We start from the raw sequence: 16,590 nt of genomic DNA, 5'->3' as shown, positions 1-16,590 counted from the left end.
CGCCACAGCCCCTCATCCTTGGAGCTTAGTTCACTAGTTGTGAAGTATGACCATGAGATTGAATAATCAGACAAGGGCTGGGTGGAGGGGAGTACTTTATAAATGCCACAGGGAAACAGAGGGCTGCTCTTGTCTCACATGCTGCTGAATCTCAGGATCTCAGCAAGGTCATAGCCAGTCACAGCAAAGGAGCTGCCTGAGGGGTCACAGAATCGGGCACCACAGATCTGGGTGTCAGGCACACACTCGCCATGGCCGTGTTCCACCTGGGAGAGAAGACAGCTGCTCAGGGCCTGTGGCCTCATCCTCGGGCCTCATTCCACTCCTCTTATGACACATACCTCAATGTAGCCACCCTCTGGGCTTCTGCTCAACTTCCAGATGTGTATGAAGGTGTCTTCAGCCGCAGAGAGTAGCTATTTTAAAGAAAGGCAAGGAGGACCAGTGGGAGTCAGAATGTGCTGACAGAGGGCTGGTACAGTGTGTAAAGCCCAGACCAGGTGCCTGGGGAGGGCACTACCCTGAGAGGCAGGGATAAGTCTGTGGAGTGCCTCTCAACATCCCAGCGCCAGGAAACAAGGGTATGCAAGGACAGAGCTGGAGACTGACCTTGCCCGCCTCAGGAGCCAGGTCCAGGGCACAGACAGCCCGGGCATGGGCGCTGATCTGGACGTGTAAAGTTCCTGTGCTGGCTTCATACAGACGCACCTGCCCGTTCCCATAGCCTGCTGCCACGGTCCCCTGCCACAGCTGCACAGAAGAACACGGGGCCCTGCAAGGGCGACATCGCACTTTGATTTCCCAGACCTCAGCCCACTCCCCACCTTGAAGCCGCCTCAGGAAGGCCTCAGCCCCCTCCTGCCTCACCTACCCGAATCCTGGAATCTGGGTCAGTAATTTGAATTTGGGCCCTGATCTCCAGACACACAGCAACCCCGAGTCATCCGCTGTGACAGTGTTGGCCACGCAGTCCTGAGGGGAAAGGCAGGGTTAGCCCTTTTTTCTCCCTGCTGGATCCTGTATGCAGGGCAGGAGGGGAAGGGAGGCAGTATTTGCATCTTTGCCTCTCCAGGGAAATGGGAAGATGTGGAGCCATCACTGGCTCGAAGGGCCTCTTGGAAGCATTAAATGCTTTCATTGTATTCCTTATAGAGTCTGACTCCCTACCCCAACCCCAGCACACATCCTGTGTGTTAGGGTATGTAATTGTCCTCACTGGATGAATGATGAAACTAGGCCACAATATCAGGACCTTCTGGAGGTCTTGCATTGAGCCAGTCATAGTCATGACCAGACTCTGGGACTCTAACTCCCCAACCCAGGCAGCCAGCAGAACCCATGGGCCCAACTCTGTGCCAGGTGTAGTGTAGCATAGGAATTATAAGATACATACCCTGTTTTCAAGAGGTTTACAATCTAATCAGGGAGATAAGAGTTGTCTTTATGGACAGTATCAATTCAGGGTTCAGCTAAGGGAGATGAGTGGGGGCTGGAAGAGGGGGAAGGCTTCTAGCAGAGGACAGCACCGGAGGTGGGCCTCAATAGGGGGGACTCGCCAAAGTTCAGAGAAGGAAGCCACACATGTCAGAGCTGGAAAGCAACTCAGAAACCATCAGTCCCAACTCCTCCATTCACACCAGGATCATAAAGTATGGGTGAACTATTAAGTACCATGTAAATATAAAGTATTTCGGGACTCATCACTGGACCTGAGGTTGCTAAAACTTAGCAAAGTGCACTAATTTGCCCAAAGTCAAGCAGCTGCTTAGTGGCAAAGCCAAGGCTTGAACCCAGGTCCCCTGCTTCCCCAAGGTGGGGAAGGCCCTCAGAGTCACTGGAACAGGTAGGGGGGATCCACTCACCTGTCCCTGGGCAGGCTCGGTGGCAATGTCTGTGATTGGTGTCTGGTGCCTTGCCAGCTCTTCACTCAGTACAATGTTGGGACCCTTGGTGGGGATGTCAAACACCAGTACCCGGCCTGACCATGTTCCTGCAGAACCAGTGCTCCACTGATGCCTTCCTGATCCTCCCAGATCTCCTGCCACCATGCTCATCCCTCCCTCCATCCCAGAAACCTTAGTAACAAACCCACCTCTCACGGTGCCAACAGCCCCGCTCCCAATATTCACTGCCCTTTTGCTATACCATCCTGCCCCTCTGAACCCCTCCATGGCTTTTTGGGAGTTTCTCAGACCCTCCTTCGCTCCCAGCCCTCTAACATCCCACAATTTCCTCAGACCTTCAGCAGCATCCTGGTCAAAGCCCACACCCCTATACCTCAGCACTCTCCAATGCCCTGCCTTTGGCCCCCTCACCCACACAGACGTAGTGGCCGCTGGCAGCAATTCCTCGGGCAAACACAGCCTGCGCTAGTATGACAGGGGAAAATGATTAGAAGCATTATCCCCCCTAGCCCCAGCAAACACTCCCTACCCCAACCCCGTCCTGCAGGTACCTAGAGAGGCATCTCCAGCGTCCAGTGCATGCCAGTAGACCATGACGGAGCCATCAGACTCGTACATCTGGAAGACCAGGGCAAGGATGGGGTCATAACCCAGCTGACCTTTGCTGCGCTCTGTACCAGCTACTCCACATAGGCATGTTAACCTCAGCCTGTTGAATCCTCAGAATTACCCTGGGAGGGAGGTGCTTCTTTTAGAAGCGCACAGAAGGCAGTGAGGCTCTGAGAAGTTCACTAAATTGCCCAAGGTCACGCAATTAATAAAAAGGCAGATACTGGAGATGGCACTTAAAAATTGGACAAGAAAGGTATGAAGATGAGAAATGAGGGGGCTAAGCATGAGAATTGCTTGGAAATGTTTAGAAGTAAGATCACTGGGTTGGGAAGATCCCCTGGAGAAGGAAATGGCAGTGTTCTTGCCTGGAGAATCCCATGGACAGAGGAGCCTGGTGGGCTAGAGTCCACGGGGTTGCAAAGAGTGGGACACGACTGGGAGACAGCACACATACACACACTAGGGGCCCTGGAGAGAAGCTGAGAAGACTCTACTAGCGCGGGAGGATAGGAAGGTCCTCTTCTTACTTGTATTCCTCGATGAGAGGTGAGTACCAGCAATACTCGGAAAGGGAGCACACACCAGTGGATCTAGAGGGAGATGAATCAGAGTAAGAAGCAGTCAGAGCAGAGGACATGAGGACTCGGAAGTGAGGAAATTCAGATGGTCAGGGAAGGCCTATTCCTTGAGGTTTGGAGAGGAAGTACCGGGTTCTAGGTAGGGCGGGGTTCAGCAACACCATTCCCAACTCCACACCTCACCTGGGTGATAAGTGGGGGGCTCACTCCAGCGCCCTCCTTAGCGTGGAGCTGGCGCTGGGCCAAGGGCACACCGTCAGGAGCAGCGCTGAGCAGCTGGGCGCTGGGCCCATGGACTACTCCAAAATGAGTGAGGTTGCGGGTGGGCAGCGGCAGCACACTGAGGTTGTTGCACAGGGCGGCCGCCGAGCCTCGAAGCGGGATGGAGCGCTCCCGGCGGAACATTCTTGGGGAGAGACGTTCGATCCCAGGCGCGCGGAAAGCAGAAGACAGCCGAGATTCCTATGGGGGCTTGGGGGTGGGGTGGTGCCGACTTGAGGCACTGGGAAAGCCCCCGGCGACTGGGTCGTGATGTGAATGAATGAGGGCCTCGGGGATGGTGATGGGGGTTGGTGGTCACATGGTGTGGGAAGAGTATCGCGGAGCTGGCGAGGGGAACCCTAGGGCTGAGTCATGAGGTGATGGGGGGGGGAACCCCAGAGGAGGAATGATGATGGCCCAGGACCCAGTGGCCCCAAGAGCCCGAGTCAAGGCAGGATGAAGCAGGGTAGCCCCTCGGCTCTTCCTCCCTCAGCCTGGCTCCCCGAAGCCCCCGGACCAGGTCAGAGTTAACACCAGCAGCTCCGAGACTCCAGAAGCGTTCTGTCTCTCCGAATCCGCCGCCACCATAGAGACGACGCACGTACGCACGGCCGTTGGGTGGGGTGAACTACCCTAACGTGCGACGCGCGGCCGGCGCGGCTGCCGGGGCAACTGTGGGCGGGGCGAGCCTCCCGGCGGCGCGGTTGCCTAGGAGACCGATGGGCTGCAGCAGCAGCTGCCGCTGGACAGGAAAGCTGCTGGAGCCTGGTGGTTGAAGTTACAGTTGAGGCGATGGCGCACGAAGGCTCGGTGAGCTTTAGCTCAGCTGAGGGTGGCCCAGAGCGGGGTTAAGACCGTTAAGACCTGTGTCCGGAACCGTGGGCCAGCTCTGTGCCACCTGGCATCTGCCCTTCACGCGGGCGTTAAAGATGCCCGAGAAAGCCATGTCGGTGCACTAGAACAGAAAACCTGCACCTGCACCACGCGCGCTCACAAGCATTGTCACACTTGGAGCCTGAGGGAAGGGGGTTAAATGCGTGATGAAGAGCCCAAGAACAAGAAGTGACTTTGGCAGCAGTTAATGCATTTAATGAGTCTCTTATATTGAGGTACTCATTTAAATGGATAAACCAGAATTGGTCAGGCACTGGGGAGAGGGTGTTGCTAGATAGGATTCATTTGGAGAATTTCGGGAGGAAGGAGTGGATTAAACAAGAACTTTGAGGCTGCACTTGAAAGTCAATTGTTTAAAAGCCAAGAAACTCTAAAATAAACAGACTGAAGAGTATTCATGCAGTAATATCTCCAACCCCTCTGGTCAGTCCATTTCTAGGTATAGCCAGCCATTAGCGCGGGTGTAATGAGAGCCTGGGCGGGGTTGTCTAAGGAATCAACTCTCCTCTCCCAGCCCTACCTACCCGTGCTCTGGCCAAGCCTGAACGGGGCTTTGGACCATTCCTTGGGCTTGCCAACAGAACTGTTCTCACTAGCAGAGAGGGGGGACGAAACTTAAGGGATTTTGAGTTCAGTGTGAGGTTTAGGAAACACCAGAGTTGGGGGAGAATTAATTTTAGAGAACACCATGTATGAAGCAATAATGTTGGGGCTGGGGAGACAAAAGTTAGGGAAATTGTGTTGGGAGGTAAATTTTAGAAGGAATCAGATTCAGGGAGACTGTCATGGGGGAAATTAAGAGGCTCCCAATAATTTACTAGTAAATTCATATGTCCCTAAAATGAGTTTTTGGGAGACTAGACTTTTATTTTTCAGTGGATTTTTCTTGATTATAAAAGGATATAAAGTCGTTGTAGAGAACTTATAAAATGGAGAAGAGTGTAGGAAAGAAACATATGCATGGTGCTTTCCTTTTCTTCAACACGTATTGGTTTACATACCTGAGATCATACTTGATATGTAATTTTATATCATTTCTTTCATTTAACATTACATCATAAGTATTTTCTTATGCTATTGTAAATTCTTCCTAAAGACTGCCTTTAATCATCACATAATATTTCATCATATAGGTAGCACACAATTATAGGTAGCACACAATTAGCCACCTATTTTCCTTGTTAGATGTATGCTTTCAATATTCTGCTATTATAAATGACATCACAGGGAATATTTTAGAGAATATATTTTCATTTCAGAGTATGCCTTTGTGTATTTATAAAACTGAAATTGGTACTTTTGAAGATTGGACATCTTTTCAAATGTTTATTAGTCATCAGTAGTTCCACTTTTGTGAAATATTATGTTCTTTGCTTATTATCCTTGGAGATCTTATGGTTATAAAAATTTATATGCATTTTTAATATAATTGGGAATATTTCTCTTTTTAAAAATTTGTTGCATGTATTTTTTGTTTAGGAAGCAGAATGAAGCCAAGCTTTGGAGTCAGACAGACCTGCATATGAATTATGACTCTACTACTTCCTTACTCTGTGATCTTGGGCAAATTCTGTAAATTGGGGATAAAAATAGTATGTAGTCTAAAAAATGTAGGAACTGAATCCATGTATGTGACTGATATACTTTAAGTGCCAGTAAATGATAACTACTATTATCAGCTTGTAATTAGGAATTTTAAATAAAAGCACAGGAAAATTTATATACACATATATGTGTATATAAATATATACACAGTTACCTACCCATTTCTTTATTATTTCTTACATTACTTTTATGCTCAGGCAGCTCTTTCTCACCCAGAGATTATATGACAATTTAAACTATTTTCCCTACATTTTATCTTTTAGTTTTGTTTTGTTTGTGTGCGTGCTTTAATTCATCTGGAATTTATTTAGATATATATTGTGAAATGAGGATCTAAGTTGATTTGGGGGATGGGAGGAGATGGGAAACACATCAATAATTCCTGTACTGTTTATTGACTTTTTAAAATTCTTGAACTCTGAAGAATTTTGAATACTTTGAACTAGCGCAAATAGCAGGGATGGTGCAGTCAGAGCTATACATAGCCTGTGTTCACTGTGTAATCCCAAGCAACTGGAGGTAAACTGCCCTCAGGTTTCAGCTCCTTTGTCTGTGAAAGGGACTGAGTGAGCTGTTTGAAAAATTAAATCAGCTGGGTCACCTGAAAAACATCTGTCACATAGGAGGCTCTTAGTAGTAAATCGTCCCTTTCTAAAGGCCTTTCCTTCGTCTTAGACAACCTAAGGAAGCTTCCTCCTAACCCATAACTGCTGCTCCACTCCTCGGTTTCCTGCCCTGATTGCCTTGTTCCTTTCCCACAGAGGCAGGTCCGAGACCGTGGGGTGACCCGATCCAAGGCGGAAAAGGTGCGGCCACCTACGGTTCCGGTGCCGCAGGTGGACATCGTGCCTGGGCGGCTCACTGAGGCCGAATGGATAGCGTTCACGGCTCTCGAAGAGGGCGAGGACGTGGTGGGAGACATCTTGGCCGATCTGGTGGCCCGAGTCATGGAGTCCGCCTTTAAAGTCTACCTGACCCAGCAGGTAGGCCTGGATCCTTGTCCTTCAGACATATCTCCGCTCTCCCTGACCCCTCCCTGCTGGACTGAGACTCTTTCTCGCCTCCGCAGTGCATTCCATTCACCATCAGTCAGGCACGGGAGGCCATGCTGCAGATCACCGAGTGGCGCTTTTTGGCTCGGGACGAGGGAGAATCTGCAGTGGCAGAGGACCCCACATGGGGCGAGGATGAGGAGCCCTTGGCTTGCACGACGGATGCCTGGGCTCAGGGATCCGTGCCGGTGCTGCACGCCCGGGCCTCGGTGGGGCTGGAGGAGACGTTTCAAGGCGAAGTAAGCCCAGCCTCTAGCTGCCGCCCACCTCTCACCGCTGCCCCGGACCCATTACTCGCCCCTGACCTCCACCCCTGTGCATTTCCCCAGGACCAAGAGAGCGTGGACCAGATCCCTTTAGAAGGATCGTGGACGGATTCAGGCTCTCAGGAGCGGATGGAATCTTGGGAGCTCACAGTCACCCCAGGCTCTCCACCCACGCCCGAGTTGCTTCAGGAGACAGGGCCCCGGGGTCCTCTAGAGAAACTGGGTGACCAGTCGAGGGGCGACCAGACTGACCAGTTTGCAGCCGGATCCTGGAACTCGAGCAGCCAACTGTCGATGGAGATGGTGCCGGCAGGCAGTACCCACGCTTCTCTGGAGCTGTCCTTGGTAGCCAGCCCTCAGGCCTCTGTCGAGCGGGCACAGCCCATCAGCTCTCAGTTCTCCCTCGAGGACCACTACGATTGCACGCCCCAGCCGCACGCGGCTGGAGACGGGCCGGAGCTCAGAGAGGAGAAGGTGCCCCTCATCTCCTCGCGGGTGTTGGTGTCCGATCCCTCCGCGGGCGGCTCCACCACGCTCAGCCCCTCGGCGGGATTCCAGCCGCAGCCGCCGTGGCTGGCTGACGAGCGGCCCAGCGCACTTCACTCCAGAATTGGCCGTAAGAGGGCGACGGCGCGTCTGGACCCCGCGCGGCTGCCGCGCCCCTGGGTGCGCCCGCTGTCGGAGGTTCTGGTCCCAGACTCGGAGGGCCGCCCGCTGGAGGCCTACCGGGGGCGCCAGCAGGGCGAGAAGACCGAGGCCCCAGGCGGACCGCAAGCCTACGTCTCCTGGTCAGAGTTCTTCCCTTTCCCACCTGGCGTTCCTGTCCGAGCTTTGGGCCCCGGTCTCAGCCTCCAGTTCCCTACTCTAAGCTTGGGCCTACCGTCGCCAGGCTTTGGTTCAAAGCTTCCCTTCCCCAGTCCCGGGCTCCGTTTTCTCGCCACACACCGGGCGCGCCGGGACATGGCACGCAGCCCCAGCCCCAAACTGTGGCCGGGTGCTAAGTGGCCCAGCGGCTGGGAGGGGGAGGCCGAACTGCTGGGTGAGCTCTGGGCCGGCCGCACCCGTGTACCTCCGCAGGGCCTGGACCCTGGGGACCGGAAGAGCCAGGATCCTCACCAGTGCCTTCATCCCGTGCCCCAAGTTCTGGAGGCCACGTCCCAGGTGACGTGGAAACCTGTGTTGCTGCCGGGAGCACTGAAGCTGGCTCCTGGTGTGAGCATATGGAACCCAAGTACGCAGGTGCTGGTCAGCGCCGCTGAGCCTCAACGGGACGAGAGAGAAGGCAGCGCCTCTCCTCCCATCCATACAGATGCCCCGAAGCCCCAGGTGACTGTGGCACAGCTGATGAACTCAGCCGTCAAATTGTGGTCACTCCCCTCCAAGCGCCTGCCCCATTCTAAGCCCTAGGCAGTGGGAATTCTACCTTCCTTCTGTCTGCTTGCCAGAAATAAACAGCTGAGTTGCCTTAAGAATTGGCCTGATGTCTATCAGTTCCTTCCAAGTGTGTGCTCTCACTGAACTGGAGAGGTCTATAAGAACACAGAACATAATTAGGTTACACCCTTAGGAGACCCTGCTTTAGGGTCAAGGTGGCTCTCCAGCAGAGGCATTCTGGAGAACCATCCCCATTTCCACAAAGGAGCACACAAGGGTTTCAAGAGGGATCTGCCTCAGTTGGGAGAACTTAAAATCTCCTTCCAGTAGGGGAAGAAGGGGATGGCTCTATTTAAGCACAGAGTGATTCAAGACATGAAGAATTTGATTTTCAGTCCCTGGAGCTCTATCAATGCACCTTAGAGTGCAAATCCAAGTTTCCTTTGGAGACAAATTTGAGACTATGTAGGATTTAGGGAAACTCTGACTCTCTTGATCTTTGACTTGGACCAGCATTGGAATGAGGCAATCAGATAGCTAGTGAAAATGATTTAAGGAGGAACTCACTCTCAGGTTCAAATGGGATATTCTAACACATCCAAGAGTGAGTGCCTCCTTAAATTTTGTGCTTTATGCTCCACACCAACTTGCTGGCTGGTCCTACTCAGCTTTGACCAGTCCCTGCCCACCTCCTGTGGGCAGCACTTCCCGGTGGCAGGCCAGTCTTCTCTGCCATGTCGCTGTGGTCTGTACTCAGCAGCCCAGTGTGGGGTGCTGGCTCTGTCCTCCTCATTCTGGTCCTCCTGCTTAGACTAAGTGTGCAGATGTGGCATAAGTTTTATCTCTGGGACCTTCAGCACTGCTCCACGGATTTGACTGGGAAGACAGCAGTGGTGACTGGGGCCAACAGTGGTGAGTGTTCCTCCTGACCTGCTGCAACCACAGCCTCCAACTGCCCCACCAGGGAGGGCAGAGAGGAGGACCAGCTCCTACCGTCAGAACCCTTGTTTCCCACCCTACTTGCTCCACTGGCCTCTAGTCACTCCCCAGACTAGTATAATCTGAAGCTGCCCTCCCACAGGCATTGGGAAGGCTGTGTCCCAGGAGCTGGCCCGCCGCGGGGCCCGTGTGATCCTGGCCTGCCGTAGCCGAGAGCGTGGACAGCAAGCCCTGGCCGAGATACAAGTAGCATCTAAGAGCAGCCGTCTCCTACTTGGTGAGGTGGACCTGAGCTCTATGGCCTCCATCCGGAGCTTTGCTCAGCGCCTGCTGCAGGAGTGTCCTGAGATTCATCTGTTGGTTAACAATGCTGCAGTCTGTGGTATGTGCCTTGACTTGCTTTGACACATTTCCAAAGTTTCATTTCTTAGGAACCTCAAAATAGGCATCCTTCAAGCCTAACCTGTACATCCCATGGAAAGTCTCTAATTCAGACACTATTCTGAAAAACCTAAATTATAGTCTCAAACATCATTGCCCCATCTCAACACATCCGTGCTCCTGTGATGTTCCTGTGCTGGGTTTAGTCACTCAGTCGTGTCCGACTCTTTGTGACCCCATGGACTGTAGCCCCCCAGGCTTGTCTGCCCGTGGAACTCTGTAGGCAAGAATACTGGAGTGGTTACCATGCCCTCCTCCAGGGGATCTTCCCAAACAAGGGATCCAGCCCAGGTCCCCCACCTTGCAGGTGGATTCTTTACTGTCTGAGCCACCAGGGCATTTCTACTGAACCCAATATATCCTCCCCAGACTCTGTCTCCCTCAGGATTCTCACTCCATCACCCACCACCTATGTTTTCATCTCTCTCAGGGCTCCCTACAACACTTACCCCAGAGGGCCTTGATCTCACCTTTGCTACCAACTACACTGGGCCCTTTCTGCTCACAAATCTGCTCCAAGGTAAGGAAGGATGGGTACTTACCTTCTGTGTGACCCCTGCTTTTCCATTCCTCTAGCATTTTCATGGCTTACTGTCTATCATGGTCATCTCCTTTCCCTTGGCACCCAGATGCATGCTGAGTAATAACCCAATACATTTTTACTTTTCATACCTGGCATCAGTCAAGATTAGGAGACTGGTAACGGAATCAGTTAGCCCCCAGATATCAATACAACCAGCAAGAGGATATAAGATCTACACCACACTTCTCTTTCCCTCAGGTCTGAGGTCTAGCCAGACCAGTAGAGTCAGTCATCTCAGGTCTGAGTTCTAGCCAGACTGGTAGAGTCAGTCATCTCAACAAAAGCTTCTTGAAGGTGGCATCAGGCTACTAGGTTTAAGGAGGCTGTGTTCTCCTAGGGAAGGGAGGAGTTAAGCAGCAGGCACATTCTCCCTAACATTTTCTCTGGATTGTCTAATAGCCTCTTTATAATTTTATTTATTTATTTTTGACTGTGCTGGGTCTTCCTTGCTGCATGGGCTTTCTCTAGCTGCCCTGCATAGGCTTCTCATTGCAGTGGCCTCTCTTTTCATGGGGCACAGGCTTTAGGGTGCGTGGGCATCAGTAGTTCTGGCATGCGGGCTCAGTAGCTGCATCTCAACTGTGCTGGGGCTCAGCGGTCGTGGTGCCTGGGCCCAGCTGCTCTGTGGTATGTGGGATCCTCCTGGATCAGGGATTGAACTCGTGTCTCCTGTACTGGCAGGCAGATTCTTTACCATTGAGCCATCTAGGAAGCCCTCTAATAGCTTCTTTAAAAGAAAATTAATTTTTTGGTCAGGTAATGAATATATGTCCAACGTACAAAAGGGTATATAGAAAAAGAAAGAAAGAAAAGAAAAACTCTCCTCTCCTGGAAAATCAGCTGCCCATTCCCTTCCTAGGAGGCAACTCTTATTGACAGGTCTCATGTACCCTTTAGTGGGCAATTAAATTAGTTCTGACTGGAAAGTGAACAAAGAGCAAGGCCAAGCTCTATGGGTTTGTAATGTATTAATATATGTTTTTCCCCTTTCCAAAAATTGTAACATGCTATAATACCCTGTGTCTTGCTTAGTAATAATTTCTTCAACTGTCTTCTTGTTACTGAAAAGCGTGTATGTGTGGGGGTCTTGCTGCTCGCCATTCAAAAGCCAGTAAACAGGCCAGGTTGATGGAAAGGAAAGTTTGCTTTATTTCAGATTCTGGCAACTAGTGGTAGGGAGGGTGGTGGACATCTGTTCAAAGGCTAACTCCACCACCTGACAAGAAGGGGGTGAGAACTTTGATAGAGTGTGTGTAGTCGGGAGATTACATGTGGAAACAGCACATTTATCTCTAACAGTCATCTTCAACTGGTCATCAGTAGTCTGACTAACATCGTCTTGATTGTTTTAGGTAGAGTTAATCTTCAGTTCCAGGGTCTGTTTGTTCCCATTTCTTTGTGGTCAGTTTTCAGAATTGTGGCAGCTCATGTCCTGGGTAGAGTCTGGTCACCATGTAGTTAACTTTTCCACCTGATATTTTGGTATCTATAAGACAGCTCACAGGATATGGCTCAAAATATTATCTATAACCCTTGAGAAAGAACTAAATGTCCTTGACTATGCTTAATGACTAAATTACTATTATTTAGTCTCTTTAGACCGTTTTCCTTTGTTTCAGTGTTTTTCACTTTTCTGGTTAAACTTATTCTCTGATTAAACTTTTCTACAGACAAAAGGCAGGCAGAGGACATGGGGCGGGGAGGAGGGGCAAGGACCTTATGGTCCTGGTCTGTTTCATTCTCTCCTGTCTCCTCTGTCTAATCTATTCTCCCTTCTGTGTCTTCTAAGAAATCACCTTTCATTATATCACTTTCTTGGTTCAAATTCTTGGAAGGTAGTCTGACCTTTATAAAGTAACTAAGCTGGTTCAGTTCAGTTCAGTCGTTCAGTCGTGTCTGACTCTTTGTGACCCCATGAATCACAGCACGCCAGGCCTCCCTGTCCATCACCAACTCCCGGAGTTTACTCAAACTCATGTCCACCAAGTCAGTGATGCCATCCAGCCATCTCATCCTCTGTTGTCCCCTTCTCCTCCCGCCCCCAATCCCTCCCAGCATCAGGGTCTTTTCCAATGAGTCAACTGTTCGCATCAGGTGGCCAAAGTATTGGACTAAGCTGTTTATCTCCACTTAAAAAACCTCCTGCAGACTGAGAGCATCGCCTTGGCCTTTCCCAAACCCACACCCTCATCTTCAGTTAAAATTTTTTCTCTCTTAGGCCACACTCTGTCTTCTAAATCCTGGCTGTAATTTGCACATGTGTTTCCCTCTTATTTGGAATATCCTTTCCCATCCTTTTAGCCTGGCTAACTTAATTCAGCTTCCAGCACTCAGCACAGATACCACTCATGCTGTGGATCCTGTCCTGACACCTCTGCCTCCCACGAGGTGTCCCCGTTTACCACGTAGCTCAGTTGATAAAGAATCTGCCTACAGTGCAGGAGCCCTAGGTATAATTCCTGGGTTGGGAAGATCCCCTGGAGAAGGGAATGGCAACCCACTCCAGGATTCTTGCCTGGAGAATCCCATGGACAGAGAAGCCTGGCAGGCAGTCCATGCGGTCGCAGAGTCGGACACAACTTAGCAACTAAACCAATACCACCAGCTGAGCCGCTGTAAACAGCTCTGTTCCTGTGCAGGTGTTGCATGAAGATCAGTGTCCAATTAGGTTGTGAGTCCCTTTGGTCTTTACGTCACTGTGTTTGCAAGTCTGGAGTTCAACTGTGCTCTTTAAGAATAATTTTCTCTTCGGCAAATTATGGCTGAATACCTCCACTCAATTTTTCATTTGTGTTTCTTCATTTAAATGGAAGACTCAAAATAGTTTTAGTATTTTGAAACAATAAGTAAACTCATATGTGATAACTATAATTTTTTATACTTTATATAATCCAGACTTTTTTTTGTATAGTTAGGAAACTCTTTTTTTTCCCCCAGAGATTTGCTTACACCTCTTCTATTGACAGTAATTTTACTTTCATTCTTTTGGAAGATAAATTCCAAAAATTTTTTTTTAATTTAAAAAAATTTTAATAAAACTCTTTCCCAAGCATCTCTGCACATATTTCTTTTCCCCTAAACCTAGCACACATATGTCTTTAGTGCCTAGCATGGCGTCTGCCATAATTCAGGGGCGCAGTGAATATTTGTGGGATGAATAAGTGAATGAATGAATGTATGACTGTGTGAAAGACAATTTTCACGGCATTTCCAGCCTCTCCTCCCCATTCTTAGCCATTAGCAAAATAAAAATATAAACAAGAATTAAATTAGCTTCAGCTGGCAAGTGGCAGAAAAGGGACAACTCCACTTTTATTTTAGGCAAAAAAAAGACCACACTAAAATAAAACAAGAAGAAGAACATTAGGAAAGCAGCTAATGAAAACAGTCACAGTTCACATTACACTATGCACAGGGCCCACTGACCGTCTTCTGAAAGCCTGGGATGGACCCTGCTCTCCTGTAATCTCATGGAGAAGCAGGCTGGGGAGTGGGCATGGGCGTTGACTCCATGACTTGGATTAAAGGTAAGCGGTCTTCTCTCCACCCAGGGGCCCTTCAGTGGGCAGGGTCAGCCCGGGTGGTGAATGTATCCTCCTTCCGGCAATCACATGGGTACATTGATGAGGATCATCTGGTAGGGGCCGGTAGACCTTTGGCCTTCAACCAGAACTATGATTGCAGCAAATTGCTTTTGGCCTCGTTCACTGGGAAGCTCGCCCAGAGACTTCGAGGGACAGGTGAGTGCCACTGCCACTCCCTACTCTTCCACTCCCAGCACTGCCTCCCAGCCCTTCCCATCTCACTCCACCATATTCTGGCCTTAAAATACTCCCAGTATCCCCAAGCCAGCTGTTAATCGCCTCCATTTATCATCTGTGCACCCAGTATCTCACTCAACCCCATCTTCCTACCTCCTTTTCATTCTCTTCCAACTTTCTCATCATCCACAACGTCCCTCTCCTCCAACACCATCCATCATATTCCCCCTCAAGATCACCCAATGCTTTCTAATCCTTCTATCTCCTTACTGGCTTGGGTATTGCCATTCATGTAAGTTACGAGACACGGACTTCTCTGGCAGCACCCCCAAGTCTCTGGTCACCTCTGCCTGACAGAACTGGTGGGCTCCTTCCTTAACTGCACACCGCAGAGCCACACTTAGCCCTCCCTTCCCTCCATCCTCCTCTCACTTCACTGTGCACTACGCTTCTCAGGTGTGACTGTGAACTCCGTGGACCCAGGTGTTGCGTACACAAAAATCATGAAGCACCTCTCCTGGTCATATCGCATCCTCTTCTGGCTCCTCAGCTTCTTCTTTAAGGTGGGTGCTGGAGAACCTGGCGCTGCCTGAAGAGGGTGGGTCAGGGCTCCGCTGCTCGGCGTCCCGGGAAGTCACAGCTTGCCTGGCGTTACTCTTCCACTTCCTCGGTGTCTCTGCAGGATAGCAAGCAAGGCGCAGTCCCAGTCCTCTACCTGAGCTTAGCAAAGGAGCTGGACGGCATTTCTGGAAAACATTTTAGCAGTTCCTGTGTGATAACTCTTCCCCCGGAAGCTGCTCAGGATCCTCACGTGGCCCAAAGCCTCTGGAATACCTCAGTCCGACTAACAAACCTAGACAAGGTGGACTGATCTTCTGTGACCCCTGCCCTAACTAGCCACCCTCCCTCTGACTCCCTTATGCCTTCTGTCTGCCAGCTCCAAGGATCAATCTCTTTTGTCTAGTAGAGTGACCGCTCCCTCTCCCTGTTGGTTCAGGGATGTGAGACCTCAGATCAGCCAGGGGACAGTTTCAGCTTCTACTTTATTGCTAGTTGTCTGATAGTAGTATTCATGTCTTAGGCACTGGGACCTCCAAACCTACTGAGTCCCACATTGTAGGGACAGGGAGTAAGACTCCTTTCAGTGGGTATTAGACGTGCCAGTAAGAGGGGGCACTTCTACCTATAGCCCTTGGTTCCTGGCCTTGGGAGAGGCAGCGCCACACTGTGTCCTCTGGATCAAGGTGTGTGCCGCGTCCTGCCGGGCCGCACTCCAACTCCACAGTACCGTGACTGAGCCTACAGGTAACCCTTCCACCTTGCTATCAAGCCAGCTGCTCCTGAGTGCTGAGTCCTGCAATAAAGATAGTGAATTCTGAGGGTGAGAGACCATTGTTTCTTTCAAAATCTAAATGAATTTTGAAATAAACTTTTCAAATTTCACATACACAAAGCCTGTATGTGTATGTGTCTACTTGGGAGGATTGAAGTTTTTATGACAATGAGTTGTTCTAAACATGAGCAGTGTGTACTTTTATCTATGTAAATCTTTTTAATATCTTTGTAAAATTTTGAATAAAGATCTTACACAAGTTTTACTATATTTAATTTCAGATACCTTACTTTTTATGCTATTGCAAATGGTATTTTAAAATTTGTATATTAATTGTATATCATTGAGCAACTTTATTGTTATCTAATTGTGATAAGTCATCTGTACATTCTTTTGGTTTTTGCTTATGGAAAATCACACCATCTGGGAATAATAACATTTATTTCTCCTCTTTCAATTAATATAAATTTTATTTCTTTTCCTAGACTTTAACTGATTTTCTACTATTAAACCAAACTTGAATTTAAACCAACTTTGTCAGAGTGCTAATTTTGTCTGAAAAAAAGTGGAAGTTAGTTACACAGTCGTGTCTGACTCTTTGTGATCCTGTGGACTGTGGCCTGCCCGGATACTCTGTCCATGGAATTCTCCAGGCAAGTTTATTGGAGTGGGTTGCTATTTCCTTCTCCAGGGGATCTTCCCAACCCAGGAATCGAACCTGGGTCTCCTGTATTGTAGGCAGATTCTTTACCAACTGGGCCACTAGTGAAGTCACTAGTATATAATTTTGTATACATGGCTAAATTTAGTATACTCATGTTTTTGTTTGGAACTATTTATTCATAAATGAGACTGACCTGTACTGTACTTTTCCTTACTTATACTGCCATTGTCTAGCTTTGCTGTCATGGATAGATTCATTTTATAGAATGAATTTGGAATTCACGTTAGTGTAGGGACATTATATAAGAAAGTGCTAATTGCTCA

The 16,590-nt window shown here is 49.5% G+C and overlaps 3 protein-coding genes across 7 annotated transcripts; 2 read left to right on the top strand and 1 right to left on the bottom strand.

Moving 5' to 3' along the window:
• Nucleotides 1-78: 78 nt before the first annotated feature.
• On the bottom strand, nucleotides 79-7,445 carry WDR54 (WD repeat domain 54). 3 transcript variants are annotated; one of them, XM_061155766.1, is made up of 10 exons: nucleotides 7,425-7,445; nucleotides 3,278-3,500; nucleotides 3,044-3,106; nucleotides 2,456-2,522; nucleotides 2,316-2,369; nucleotides 1,863-1,990; nucleotides 872-972; nucleotides 610-772; nucleotides 342-416; nucleotides 79-266 (listed from the first exon to the last, which is right to left on the bottom strand). In XM_061155766.1, exons 2-10 carry the CDS (start codon nucleotides 3,497-3,499, stop codon nucleotides 135-137), a joined length of 1,005 nt encoding a protein of 334 aa, XP_061011749.1. In that variant the 5' UTR covers nucleotide 3,500; nucleotides 7,425-7,445; the 3' UTR covers nucleotides 79-134. The 3 variants fall into 3 exon arrangements, with proteins under 3 accessions (XP_061011749.1, XP_061011748.1, XP_061011750.1); XM_061155765.1 differs by lacking the exon at nucleotides 7,425-7,445 and having other exon boundaries at nucleotides 3,278-3,966; XM_061155767.1 differs by lacking the exons at nucleotides 3,044-3,106; nucleotides 7,425-7,445 and having other exon boundaries at nucleotides 3,278-3,966.
• On the top strand, nucleotides 6,360-8,579 carry C11H2orf81 (chromosome 11 C2orf81 homolog). Its single transcript, XM_061155764.1, has one exon. The coding sequence runs from the start codon at nucleotides 6,960-6,962 to the stop codon at nucleotides 8,577-8,579; it is 1,620 nt and encodes a 539-aa protein (XP_061011747.1). The 5' UTR covers nucleotides 6,360-6,959.
• A 637-nt stretch (nucleotides 8,580-9,216) lies between these two features.
• On the top strand, nucleotides 9,217-16,052 carry LOC133065085 (retinol dehydrogenase 12-like). Of its 3 annotated transcripts, XM_061155761.1 has the most exons (6): nucleotides 9,218-9,458; nucleotides 9,628-9,867; nucleotides 10,357-10,446; nucleotides 14,061-14,249; nucleotides 14,727-14,833; nucleotides 14,953-16,052. In XM_061155761.1, the coding sequence occupies exons 1-6, from the start codon at nucleotides 9,281-9,283 to the stop codon at nucleotides 15,139-15,141; spliced, it is 993 nt and encodes a 330-aa protein (XP_061011744.1). In that variant the 5' UTR covers nucleotides 9,218-9,280; the 3' UTR covers nucleotides 15,142-16,052. The 3 variants fall into 3 exon arrangements, with proteins under 3 accessions (XP_061011745.1, XP_061011744.1, XP_061011746.1); XM_061155762.1 differs by lacking the exon at nucleotides 10,357-10,446 and having other exon boundaries at nucleotides 9,217-9,458; XM_061155763.1 differs by lacking the exon at nucleotides 14,061-14,249 and having other exon boundaries at nucleotides 9,219-9,458; nucleotides 14,953-16,051.
• The last annotated feature ends 538 nt before the right edge of the window (nucleotides 16,053-16,590 follow it).

Source organism: Dama dama, chromosome 11 (assembly GCF_033118175.1).
Source record: "Dama dama isolate Ldn47 chromosome 11, ASM3311817v1, whole genome shotgun sequence".
NCBI lineage: Eukaryota > Metazoa > Chordata > Mammalia > Artiodactyla > Cervidae > Dama > Dama dama.
The sequence above is the reverse complement of the archived record's forward strand: the minus strand, read 5'-3'. Positions and strand labels throughout refer to the sequence as shown.